The 14,112-nt window shown below is 38.9% G+C and overlaps 1 protein-coding gene across 1 annotated transcript in view; it reads left to right on the forward strand.

Annotated features, from left to right (window-relative positions):
* The window catches only part of LOC124154148 (dosage compensation regulator), a 35,211-nt gene extending 29,990 nt beyond the window's left edge, over nt 1–5,221 (forward strand). Inside the window, exons 22-25 of the mRNA XM_046527725.1 lie at nt 324–539; nt 736–809; nt 4,128–4,302; nt 5,011–5,221. Coding sequence (XP_046383681.1) covers nt 324–539; nt 736–809; nt 4,128–4,302; nt 5,011–5,221 — 676 coding nt within the window. The remainder of the gene's footprint in view (nt 1–323; nt 540–735; nt 810–4,127; nt 4,303–5,010) is intronic.
* Nucleotides 5,222–14,112: the final 8,891 nt, after the last annotated feature.

Here is a 14,112-nt window from a genome sequence, read left to right on the forward strand (position 1 = left end):
CTTGTGAGTAAAGTGGCAGGCTGATTTGGTTGTCAAGCAACCTCTTGGAAGGTGGCAGCTAACGTTCTTCCATAAAATGTTGAATTAATTATTTCAAATTTATGTCAGCCTGTACATCTTCTGAAGAGATTCTTAAGTAAAAAATATGTATTTGACATTGATTCAATAATAACTTCGGTGTGATAATGATTGCTATACTAAGCCATATCAAATTCTCCCATAAATATTTACTTGCATTCCATAAAACTTAAGTTTATTTTAGTTGAATAATTATTAGGATGTATTGTTTGGCACTATCTCAATTTTTTCTACATCCTGTTTAGGATTAATTTGGACATCAAGCCTCAGCTTGCTGCTGCAATTTTAGCTCTGAGACCTGCTATGGAGGCTTTTGTCATTAGAGCATCATCTGAACCCGAGTCTTTATCAGAGCCATCTGAAACTGATTCCAAAGTGGTGGAAGTCATCCGAGAGTTATGCAATATGGAAGCCGGGCGAGAGGGAATGGAGCCAATTCCTGCTAAGGGCTCTTTCAGAGGGTAAACTTTTAGTCCTCATATTTTTGGTTATTTTTTTTGTGATTTTTAATTGCATCCAGGTCAGTTACTTGGTAACTAGACGATGTCATTGGATTGTATAATGTCATTGCTATGAATGATGATTTTTTATAAAGTGTCATTCATTTCCCTCCAGTTGACATGATGTAATTTTTATGCTTTTTTTTCTTTTGTGAAGGCAATTCATGACTTCGGATGGGCCACTTCCTCCCAAGATGAGCAGAGGGAACTGGTCTGGTCCACCGGCATCAGGTCAGTATCTGATCATGATATAATTGCCTGACTTACAAAGTGACCTTTTTGGTAAAAAAAAAAATTGTAATTGAGTGGACATGAAAATGAGAACGTGTTTACGTTTAATTAGAGAGCAATGCAATTATAAAATAAAGAGTAACTCTGGCTTCAAATTTATTGTGAGAACAGCACAACACTGATTATTTTGTAAGATGTTTGTCTTGAGGTTTAATCAATTTCAGATGTGTTTTTTGCAAAAAAAGCTTGTAATGTGATCATGTGTAATGGTTCCGAGGAAATTGATTATGACTTACATTTCAGTCTTCTTCAGCCTGAAATCACATGGTTTCTTTTCACTCTGAATTGCTGATGACGGACCATTTAAAACCAGGGCTCCCACTCAACAATGAAAACCCATGAATAAGCCGTGAATTTTGCCTTCCGTGAAAAAAACCTGGAACTAGCCGTGAATTTCGTAATAAAACCTTAAAAATTTCTCAAACTTGATTGTAGAATTAGGATTCATTGGTGTAAAGAAAAATCAATATGTCGATCGTGTTTCAAGGCCAATCATGTGCAGACACTGTCCACGCATTTATGTGCACGCTTATATTCAAAGTGCAATTATTGGCCCGTGTGCCATGACGATACATAGACCTTAAGCCTGCGATTGGAAGACTGGTAACCAAAGTGTTTATTTTTAGTAATCCTGGCAAAAAAATCAGACATTTCTTCACTTCCCTACCACCTTTCTCACTCCATTTTCCCACTCACAACTCCTTCCATGAATTTTGCTAACGATAGGTGACGTCATGAGAGATGGCACTTTCATTGCTGTATTTGCATTCACGGCATCTGTCGCGTTTGTTAAGTTTTTAGTTAACGTGTGGCAGGTGATATTACATGATCAATATTTCTGCCTAAAATTGCTTATCAATAGACCGTGAATTTGATGACATTTAGACCATGAAAACCTGGAAAAAACCATGAATTTTATAACTTAATACTAGAGTGGGCACCTTGTAAAACTGAATATTTTGTCAAAGATATTTCATATTGTTTAAGGTCATATGCAAAGTTATGTGAATCTTGTATCCTCCATTTTAGTGGCTTTTATGACCAGTAGTTCCCCATGACCTTTTATTTTCTAACATTGAAACTTTTCATCTGCAGCTACAGGTTTTCTATTATTTCACCGTATTTGTTGTGTTTTAAGTTTGGATTCTATGCAGTGTGGTGGCGTAGTGTGTAGATTCATTCAGCTACTGCCTCAAGGGCCGCAGATTCATATCCTAGAGGAAGTCTTCGTACTTCTTTATGTAAAATCTTTACTAAAGGCAGCCAGAGAAACAAACTGGGCCTCCCTTGAATGTGTATTAGTCACATGTGCAGAGTGATTTGAGCTCTGATCTAACCAATCCAAAACAACCGTTGGGTTATGCTAAGTTAATTATGACTGTACATATTTATGTCTGTGTCTTATTTCTTATATCTATTTGAATAATTTTATTTGTTAAAGGAAGTACACAATTTTTGAGACCGACTTGTCCATATGATAACCTCACTCCCCCATTGAAACTCGGAATTCATTCCATAAAAAGTTTGAGCTAATTGAAATAGCTTTTTCCAAGTCATCAAGCCTCTTAAAGAGTTATCCAATAGAGCTTAATTTTCTCCTGAGGTGCCGCTTTCATCATAGAAATTTAAATACATAATTGTATTTTGAATATTTGGTTTGAACTGCTTTGCTAATTCGTGCTTAGGTTTCTGCGGCATTGTACATGATGACTGCCAATTTCCGGGTTCTCCGCCTGCATCTGTCATTTATAGTAGACTACAGTTTCGAAAGCCATCCTGCTTTCGTCTTTAGGTCAAAGGTGAGAAGTGTTGATTTTTCGCGGCCTTATATAGCATTGGCCATCCTCCCCCTGTTCACTGATTGGTTAGCATTGGAAGCATTAGAAATCCATAAAACAGCAAATATTAACAGGGACAATGGCTACCCAATCAGCAACGTCTGGAAGAGAGTACTGACCAATCAGCGCTCAGGGGGAGGACGGCCAGTGCTACATAAAGGGGGCGAAACATCAACACCTCTCACCTTTGACCTGAAGACAAAAGCAGGATGCTTTCAAAACTGTAGTCAACTATAAACGACAGATGCAGCTGGAGAACCCAGAACTTGGCAGTCATCTTGCTTTGCTAATGTTTACATATTCTCTATACGTTCTTTGTGTCATAACCCACTGCACCAGCTGCATTGGCCTAGTCGATCTGTGCTCACCTTGCAAAGGGGCATTATGTAAACGAGGCATGTAACCAATGAATTTGGCTTGAATTAGGGCTGCCTGGACATATCTACTAGCCCAACGAGGAAGTTGTAGTAATGAATTGCCACATTTGCTGGGTGTTGAGGTTGCCTGCTTGCCAGTTGAGAGCAAATCCACTGGCCTCTGCTGCAGGTGTTGTGTTATATTGCCACTTTTTTATTCCATTTATTCTAAGATTTTCAGATAAATACCATATTTACTCGTGTAAGCCACGCCCTCGTGTATCCCCCACACCCCCATTTTTGTGCTGGCTCGTGAGGAAAATAAACTTGCTAGCACTTTTTGGGTGCGGTCTAATATAGGTACTCGTTGCTAAATCGATAAATTGACGTTACCGTAATTAATAAGTTTAAATTATGTTATAAATGTAATTCCTGCGAAGGTTCACTAGTTCAATGCTTAACTCTGAAGAAATAAACAAAAAGTATTTGAGGGAAAATGGTACACGGCTTACATTAAAATTTGAAGGATTCGTGTAAGCCACGTACCCCCTTTTTTTTCATTGGGATTTCCGGATAAAAGGTGCGCGACTTGTACGGTTAAATACGGTATGAATTATTAGTAACTGCTATTGAAGTGCAGCCTTTTCCTCAAGCCAAATAAAAATACATTTTCTGCATTTTCATATTTGAACAAGAAATACAGACAGACCCGTATGGATTGTCCAACTGAATGTTAGGGTATTCCTGAAGTGTTAACACAGGTTATGTTCTGGATTGGGTGCAAATAATTGTTTGGAGTGGCACATGGTAGTCCTCTCAGAGGTGGTAATATAGGGTGCTGAGGATTTCCTCCATTATCTCCCCCAAAAATGGGGATCTGTCTACGACACTGTCCATTTTGGTAAAAAAAAGTGTGAAATTAAAGATAACATCGATGAAGATTCAGTGCAAAGGCCTTGGAAATCTTGTAAAAAAAATAATTTCATTTTGTAAAGTTAGTAGAATCCATGTGTTACTTTAATATGTATATCCACATTGAATGCGTGCAATTGTTTTTCTGACAGGTGGTTTTGAGAGGGGTGGCTGGAACTCGAGCCGAGGCTATGGCCAAGGCTTCAGGGGAGGATCCAGGGGCTGGGGTGGGGCAGATGGCGGTGGCGGAAGAGGATGGAGACCTGGGGGAGGGGGATATCGAGGTGGGCGAGGGGGCTATGGTGGCCGTGGAGGAGGAGGGGGACAGTGGGGCTGGGGGGGACGAGGGGATCGAGGGTCATTTTAATTTATAAATTTATTATGACATGAAAAAGTACACTTGTTCCTTTTCTAAGTATTGTATTCCATTAATTTTACAAAAAGCATATGCTTTGTTTTTTTTATACTGTGATGTATGTCTTTGTAAATGTTTTGTGATTAAGCCTATAAAAATAGGAAATCAATATTATTACCTTCAATTTATTTGAGTACCACAAAGAAAAGCTACTTCAACCCCAGTGTTGCCGTAGGAATGAGTTTGTATATTGAAATTGGTACATATTGTTAGTAAACTACATAGTAGTACCCAGGACATTATCTAGAGGTGAAACAGTTTGAATTGTGAGCTCTTGTATTAACCGTTACCTGTTGTTATATCTTGAGGGCAAACACTTCTGTATAATTTTACTTCCCAAGCTTATGGCTAAAGAAATTTTTAATTAAGCTTTAACCCCTCAAGCGTGACTTTAAATGCCCGTGGTCGTTCTCTCAGCGTGCACGATGCAACGTCTGCATCTTCTGAATACCATGCCTCAAGCGTGTACGACACACGGTATGCATTCAAAAGTTTCATTAGGTATTCCTATCTCTTAATCTTCCATATATGTACTTTCAGTGAGTATATATTTGAGACATCTGCCTGATTTCATTCTGTGCCTCTTAATTGCCTCTGTTTGTGTGCTCGTATTTTTTTAGAATATTTTTTCCAGCTGATACCAGTATGCTTCCTTTAGAAGCGGCGTCTGGTAGACCCTCATGGAAGATAGTCTTCCACTTTCGCTCCAATTTATGTGCTTTCTTAGCAATTGTAGTGTTCCATGTGGGGACGCTGAATGCTTTCCTCTGTGGTTCATTATCATCTGCTCTTCTGCTTCATCTTTACCTTTCTCTTTCATCGTGGCAATGATAGTGAAGGCTTAGACTGTCCAGGCATTGTCACTCAATAGTTCTCGGAACCTAGAAGACCTGCCAGCATCTGGTATCTTACTTACGACGTTGGAAGCTGAGGGTTGGAGTTTTTTTCATGCCTACATTTGCTTTGGTGGTTTTATTTTTTTTGGCCTTGGGCCCCTTCCGTATCTGAATCCCTTCTTAGTTGACTATGCCTTCTAGCTCTCGTGAATGAGCCTGTGCTTGATGCTCTGGAATAAAAGAGTACAGAATGTTCTGACAAGACTTTGGAAGTTTCAATTGGATACTCCCTTTACTCCAGGTTCGAAGATTTATACCATCTCATTTCTCTGTGAATTTTCAAGAAAATAATTGGGAAGAGATCGGCTGTGAAGACGTGCCTCTAACCTTTGCGTGTGATTTAGTTGAAAAAAAATATCGCTTGTTCGTCCAAAAAGGATCCTTGGAATTGGGGTTATTTTTTGATGATGAAATAATTACAATTATAGTGACTGAGACAAACAGCTACGTGGCGCAGTTTCTTGAAAATTTACGAAGAAAATTCCAAAGCAAAAAACTTGCGCTTTCAAAAGTGGATTCCCACAACTCTGGTGGAAATAATATTATTTCTAGGTTTGCTCATATCGATGGGAATAAATAAGAAACTAAGCTTCAGAATGTATTTTATCGGAAAACATGTATTCGAAACTCAATTTTTTCTCATTGTAATGGGAAAGGAAAGGTTATCATTGCTCACCAATTTTCTCTATTTTGTAGATGGAAAGAGGAAGGAAGTTGTAAAAAAAGATCCTTACCCCTATAACATTTCGCCCATTAGTGAATATTTGAATCTTAGCGAACAAAATTAGAGCAGGACAGAATTTAGAACAGCACAAAGGACGGCTCTCGGATACCGATACGGAATGTGTTCGATCGACCAGACGGCATTTTGTTCAACAAAACCAGCAAATTGAAACATATAGGGTTGAAAGAAGAAAGTGTGTGGTGAGTGAGTAAAACATAAAGAGATATGAGACAAGATATAGATCTAAAACTGCCCAGGAACCTGTGTAGGACCCTGTTTTGAGAAACACCACACAGACTGTTCAACTACTAAACACGGCATACAGGAAGCAGGCAAGAGTAAACGGCACTGACAATTGTAAGTACGTGTTAGTAATAATCAAGTTCAAATAATTTTTTAGATAATATAAATTTTTGCTGTGATCGATTACGACGCTAAAAATGTTTTAATTAATGTCTGCACAAAAGCTTCATTGCCTCCGGCACCCTGGGCGATTTAAATACCTATGATTAAAGCACCGTATAGGAATGGAATAGCGAGGATACATATGCTGCATCGTGCACGCCTGAGGGTTTAATATAAATGAGGATTTAATGTAATTTAAATGAGGTTTTTTATTAAAATATCGAAGAATTACCTTTGAAGTGATTTTTTAATTATTAAAATAAAAAAAAAGAACTTTATGCTTACACATGAATATATATGTATTCACAAATTTACGACCATGGTTTCAACGTTACAACGTGAATAAATATTCATGTGAAAGCACTAAGTTCTTTTATTTAATTTTAATAATGAATCGCTTTCACGAAGTTACGCCTAAAACAATTGTTTTTTAATAATCTTTTCATACTTTTTTATTTGAGAACTCTACACAAGTTTGGTGGGCATCTTAAATGTTTAGGTCGGACTAGAAGCCTGTCTAGCTACGCTAAACATAATAATGAGAGTAATTGTTATTATTTAGTAACAGGTCTGGGGAATAACTGCAGTGAAGGTCAAGCATCATTAACTGCTCTGCTGTCATCCTTATCCTGTTACTGTGTTAATACTTGCTTTCTCTTCATTTCCGCGCTTGCAATCCTGTTAATGTACTTATTTTCCATTTTGTTTGATATTTTCTAGCTTCTGCATCCCACATAGGCTTTTCCATCAAATTTTCTGATAGTCAATTTTGAGTGTTTGAAAAATAGACCTGCATTTTTTCTTTTTTTTTTCATTCCATTGCATATGTTTCAAGCTATTTGAGTTGAAAAATCCATGGCCTTAACCCAAGTGGGTCAACACTTCTCAGCTACTCATTGACCTTATGCACCGACCTTGCATGGTTTGTTGTTGTTTTCAGTCATGTGAGCGATTCATTCCCTCAGTGATTTTGTTCTTCCTGAGAAGTGGGCTCATTCACCAATCTTCTATTCTTGTCTATTTTAATAACATCTGAAAAATAGATGGATGCATTATTTCCGTTTTTTGATCCATTACATAATTCTCGAGCTAGTTGAGATGAAAAATCAATGGACCCTTTTGCAGATTATGTTAATGATGTTACCAACTCTTGCTGATGGCCTCACTGCTTCCTCGCTACTTGTGGGCCACACGCATTCATCTCATGTGGATCATTGTCATTAACACTCCTGTGTGCAAATCTTTATGTCTAGGATCAGGTCTCTCTGAACGAGTACGTAAGGCAAAACACGCATTCACTGAATGAGGAAGATTTTTTAATCATAATTTATGTCTTCTATCTATTGGATTCTTTCTATGAATTTTTCGTGAATGTTCTCATAGCATAACCCTTTTACTGCCAGCCCATTTCGAATGGGATGGGAAGACTGCCAAGGCTATTTTCTGGAATTTGAAAGATTTCAGATTTTAAATTTTTTCGGGTACTTAATTTTATTATTTACCGTGAAGCCATGTTAGTAATCAGCAGAGATAAAGCACATGTGTATAAATGAGACAGCAGTGGTTGAAAAGGCCACAATCACAAATTAAAGAAGTCAAATATGCCGGGCCAATTTATTGGCCCATGGCAGTTTTCGCACAACCAGCAAGGTCCGATATATATATATGTATATTGGCGCGGTGTCAGTAAAAGGGTTAAACCTTCCATATCCCTAGACTGATTGTTGCTTTCTTCTTCTTGGTCTTTTTTTTTGGATGATTACTTGCAAAAGAATTCATTTGATAGAGGGATCAATGACCTTGCCTCCCATGCAACATTGATCAACTCCCACCTTTAAGGACCAAGTCCCATTACCTTGCCACAGGCCCATTCAACAAATATTTTAAACATTTTCCAAGGCTCATTTATATCTGCTTAACGTTTTTAAGGAGCAAATCATGGTAGGGTCATTCATTTCCATTTCAACAATGTTCATCACATTACTGCATCCAGTGGATGGACTTTCATCTTACTCCTAATCTTCGGCCTATTGGACATGGACATTCCTAGCAGGGGTATTTGACAATTATTCCCACGGGTGGAGCTGTAGTTTTCATTGGAATCATTGGAATGCTGAAGTATTGTCTCTATGACAAGGTTGTAGCCAAAGGAGATAGCAATTTACTATTCCAAAATATGTAATATGTATGTCCTTAACTAAAACTTTGTGGTAAGTCTGAGTAGTTCTATATCTAAAACAAGTGATTTACAGCCATTTCAAGATAATAATGTGATTGCCATTAATTTAGAGTATTTTTTATACACAGCTAATTTATTTTGGCTATTTTTTCCTGAAATGTCTTCAAGAAAGAATTTTGCTTTGTAGGATCATAGTTCTATTAGGACGGTTATGAAAAATTATGGAGGCACTTGCCTGTGAACTGTGTAAAGCACCATGCAAGTCTAATTTGCTTATGGATGACTAATTTTTTTTAGAGGTGAGGTTATTTTTAAATAATCTGTTTTGGAGGTTTTTTTAGAGAATACCATCTGTTTTAATGAGTCTTATTTGTTATGGTAAAAAAAATGGTTGCACTATGTTGTTTATGTTGCTAGTGTTGCCATTCTTTTTACTGGCTATGTGGAGGCAATACTTGAGTTAGCAAAGGTTTTACAAAATGAATTCCATCCTATCTTTCTACAGCAGGGAAGACGGCTGATTAACAAATTTCATCAATTTCTATTCTTTATTTGACTGATAGACTTGAGTTTATGTAGTGTAAATGTTTATTACCTGTAAATACCTCCTTAAACAGCCAAGAAGAGAAGTACCAGGATTAGAGTTAGATATATGTATGTTGATGACTAAAACTCGCTTATTTGGTGATTATTGAGCAGTCATTTTGGGTCGCGGAGATATGCTTGTGTTTACTCTGGTTGAGTGCTGTGCATGTGCTACATCTACTGATACCAATTGAAAAAAAATCGTCTCTATTAACAAGCTCTGTTGTTGTGCTGTCATAGTTACCTGTACCTAATTGTGGCAGTATAGCAACCAGTTGTACACAATGTTTGGCCTCAACGCAACTATAACAATGAGTCCTGGAAAACGTTCCGTTCGAAAAAGCCCGCGCGCACCTCACTCGAGGTTGTCTAGGCGTTTCAAATCTGGTTGAGGGCAATAACCACCGTGAGGGCGCGGATGGGAGCCTTGCGAGTCCATTTCACCCAGGCCGCTTCCAGTTCCCCCTCCCGCCGCGCGAGCAAGGTATGCGTCGGCATGGAAACGTGACGTCAAAGTGTCAACGAATAATAAAAAAAAGTCCGTTTGTGCTCGAGGCATATTTGAAACGTTCTTGTTTAGCCGGTCCCAGGCTCAGGAACCACGCTATCTGTATCATCACCGCTGGCGTTTTTAAGAAAGTGTCGCGTTAGGAGAGATATCCTCAGCTTGATGAGGAATGCGGATAAACTTCTTCCCAATGCCGCGAAAGACCACCGGCATTCTTCATGAGTATCCAACCGTAAGAAGCAACCGCTTTAACATCGCCCATGTTAGTATGCCCGCAAAAAGTGCTGGACTTTAACTATCGGTTGGATTTCGATCGGTGTCGCCTTTACCGCTGCTACTTTCTTCCGCGCATGTTCCGATGACCCGAGACATTTGATGAATGACCTTCCGAGGAATTTCGTTCTGACTCGCTCTTGGCACATTCGGCTATATCCTCTCTTACAACCGCAACTCGCTCACAGTTCCATAGATAAAAATGGAATCGATTGCCATTACGGGTTGTTCTAGAGTGTATCGGAAGTTTCAGGTGAGAATGGCAAGTTCATGTACACTCTTGGGGGAGTTAGAACTCTGAAACTTGACCAAAACAATATTTTTCTGTCAGAAAATGATGACAACTGACTTAATGAAATGTGTCTTTAAGTCTGAGACGGCGTAGACTGCAATTTTTTCTGAAGCCATTTCACGTAGCGTATTAGGAGACAGTATAGTTGCCATTGAGCAGCTCCCCTCGGAAGCTGCCGATGAATAAGTTGATAGCAGTGGCAATGGAAACATCGACGGAAGAATTTTTTTATCTGTTTCTCAAGATGCCGCGAGTACGAGTCGGCTGGCACGTCGAAGTTATTTTCAGTCGGAACGTTTTTATCCAAATTTTCTTCGCTTTTAAAGAAATGAGGGGAAAACGTTTTTAAGCATGGACTTAGAGGAATCCCCTACTTCGACATTATTTGGCATTCTAGAAGAGGCAGAGATACCTGTTTGCATCACGATCGCATCCTCCTCAAATATTGCCCCTGAAGCTCCACTTGTTAGGCATGATATCATATGTGATTAACCTCCGGCGCTGGTGTATATTTTTCCTGTGTAATTTATTTCCTTGTATCAAAAGCATTTACTAGCTTAATTCGTTCGTTTAACGGTGACATTTGTTTAATTTATTCGTCATATAGCGCTCGAATATTATTTGTGAGAATTCATATATATTGAACTTTTACCATTAGATTGTTTCACCATTTGTCCCGGTAACGCGCTTGGATAATCATCAAATTGAAAATTTGGTGGCTCATTAAATTTTACCCAAAAATTTTATCAAATGCTTCACAACAATAAAAAAATTAGATTCTCCCAAGTCGGATTCCCAAATGTGCAATTTCTCGGACGCTCTTTGCAATCCATTTTTAATTTTGCCCTCTTGCCTATATTTATCAGTTCACAAACTGTTAATAATAAATATGCCCTAGCGTTTAATTTCGTTGGATCGTCTTATGACCTCTGTGGCACTTTCTGCCGTATAAATATGCCATGTTTTTATTATCTGTGATTCGCACCTCTAAATAATGAATTTAATTTCCTTTATTTTTGTGCACCTTTAAGACCATAGACCACGGTCTCAGACAGTTTTCATAAGAGACTCCGTCCCTTAATTTCAAGGGCTCATGCTACTCCATGGAGTTGCCCCACACCCAGTGGGCACTCCTGAGGTAGAGAATAATGGGAAGTGTAGATTAGTTGGCAGAGAGCGATTATGAGGCGATGGTGGTCATTGTGGGAGAGGTCAGATGATGAGTGGCGGAAGTGCAGAGGAGGCAACAAAAGTGGTTGAAGCACGCATTCAGAGGGTACAGCGGATTGAAGGATATGGATTGAGGGGAAAGAAGACAAAGTAAACACGGGAGATGGAAAAGGAAGGCCTTTCATGGCCAAGGACTCGCAAACAGTGCACCGCAAGTTACCTTGTGCTTGATGTATGGCGCGGTACTTATCATGAGAACGAGGGTACCTACGTATCGTCTATGTTGGGAGACATTACGGACCAACAAATACAGTGTCAGGGAGTTGGATTCTCGGTTGGACCTGTGAACGCTTTCTGAAATTGGGTATTCGGTGAAGAGACTGTCCCTGACGTATTGTGCTGACTGAAAAAATATACGTATTTGAGGCTCAGCGGTCCGAAATTTTTTTCGCCTCGAGTAGCCCCTTTCAGAGCTCCATTCAATGTGATTCCTTAGATTCACCCCTCCTAGTACACAAGGCTCTAGGCGTAGCTAGAAGCGTCACCACCGTGTGAGAGGTTTGCACCATCTCTTGCAAAATGTGAGGTTCGGGTATTCAGAAAAATTTCATCTTAAAATGACGCTTTGAAGGTGTACTGAGCCTTGAAATTTCCGGAAAATTGATAACTTGTACTATTAGGTCGTGTTACACACATAATTTTTGCGTTTTTCTAATAAAAGGGGTGGGAGGTTACAACCCTAATAAATATGGATGTATGTATGTTGGTCCGGATCTCAGCTCAAGCTAAATAGGTGAGCGACAAGGGAACCATGCATTAAATGTTGTACAATTTTCTTATTTAACAATTCAAAACAATTTTATAGGATACGAAATTGTTTTTGAGTGATTGTATACCTTCTATATTTTATTTATATCAGATTTTATCGATTCCATTTGCCACTCGTTTCTTATTAATTGAAAAGATAGGCACTTACTACTTTTGAATTCACTGTTTTTCAACGGTTGAAAGAATGACTTCTGCCCACAGGTAACCCAAAAGGCAAAGGGCCCTGGTCAATTTTCTCCCTGGAGCTCTTTCCCCCACCCGTCCTCCATCCCCGAAAATTCTGAGTTTTTGTTGAGCCCCCGTAATAAATTAGGGTCTTGGGGCCTAGCCTTCGCCTCCCCTCATAATTGGGCGGCCTTTTATCTCAGGCCCGCTGAGAGAGGCTACTAGGATAGAAAAATTCCTGGAACGTGCGGAAAAAATATTTTTATTATTATCAGAAAAATGTCATTCGTATCCCTGTAAAAGCGGCAAGAAATGAGATGAAATAGATATATTTTCAAATTAATTGAATACTCCCAAAAACACATTAATTATTGTGCTACAATTAGATTATGAACCCTACGTTAACAGAAGTTTCACGATAACTGAGATTTGCGCTAATCATTCCAATTTATATACATACGTCAGAGTAAGAGAAAACTCGTCGTTGCACAAACGCATTTTTTGGCGTAAAACAGCTTTGGAGTAGTCATGCGTGGGAGCCTTCACGTTCGTCTTCATCTGTGTTTGTATTTTGCTATCCTGAAAATACTAACGCTAGCCAAAATGAGTATCTCTTTAAGATTGATTTGAAGCATTAAAAGTAGTTTGGCTAATCCGATATTCTTGGACTCAAGTATTTTTTGCAAAATATACACATCAATGTTCACATTTATACCTTTTTTACATTCGTTGGCATGATGTGAAATTTCAAAGTGTTTCGTTTTTTAATACACGGATACCTGAAACTTTCACGGAATAATTGTATGATTATACCTTTCTTTTAGGTTAATAGCTATGACGTCCTCTTAAAGGCTTAGGTACCGCTAGCTTCAAATCTAATCCCGGTACCAGAAAAATAGCGTCCTCTCTCTTCTCTTTAGACGTGAACTTGGAGTAAAATAATGAATTAGTCTTGAAAGAATTCCAAAAAAGTGACGGACTGGAATGCATGCATTTTTACCGGTATTTTGAATGCCCATAAACCAATCTTGATGATTACTTCGCGAAAAGTATTTATTTCACTGTCCTGTGCATATACTTTAAAATGATCGTTCCATTAATGGAAAATCCTCGTTAAACGGTAGTCCACCTATGGGATACTTCAAAGCCGTACTTTCTAATTTTAGAAATCTCCGCGGGGTGCTCGGCTACAACTTTAAGGCAGGCGACTGACTATTGAGCGGCGCTGGACGCACCGCGCCGCTTCATTAATATCACCCACATCATTAAGGCGTGCCGCTCCGGAGTTGCAGACGACCCCTTGGGCAAACATGGTCCCTTCAAAATGACGCTTTTGCGATCGAGAGATGCGACGAGATACGGTGTCTGGGGTGAGCCGAGGTTAAAAGATGTCATCTCGAGCCTCTTGGCATTTTAATGCAACCCAATGCGTGGAGAGATTGTCCCAGGGGGGCTTTTGTCATGCCGGATGCAAGGACTATTGAAGTGCGGTAACCTCAACAGGAAAGGTCAAAACGCACGTGCTAGCTACATACATACTCTTAAATGGACTTTTTTCAGCATTCTCTCCATAATTGCAATTTTTAAGTCATTCAACATAAACTATTCCAGGGGATGTTGTTCATAGCATGGGGGTGGGTGAAAAATGTTGAACTCAACTACACGAATGAAGTTATCCATTTAGGTTTAAAATTATG

This window comes from Ischnura elegans, chromosome 1 (assembly GCF_921293095.1).
Source record: "Ischnura elegans chromosome 1, ioIscEleg1.1, whole genome shotgun sequence".
In the NCBI taxonomy this organism is placed as follows: Eukaryota; Metazoa; Arthropoda; class Insecta; order Odonata; family Coenagrionidae; genus Ischnura; species Ischnura elegans.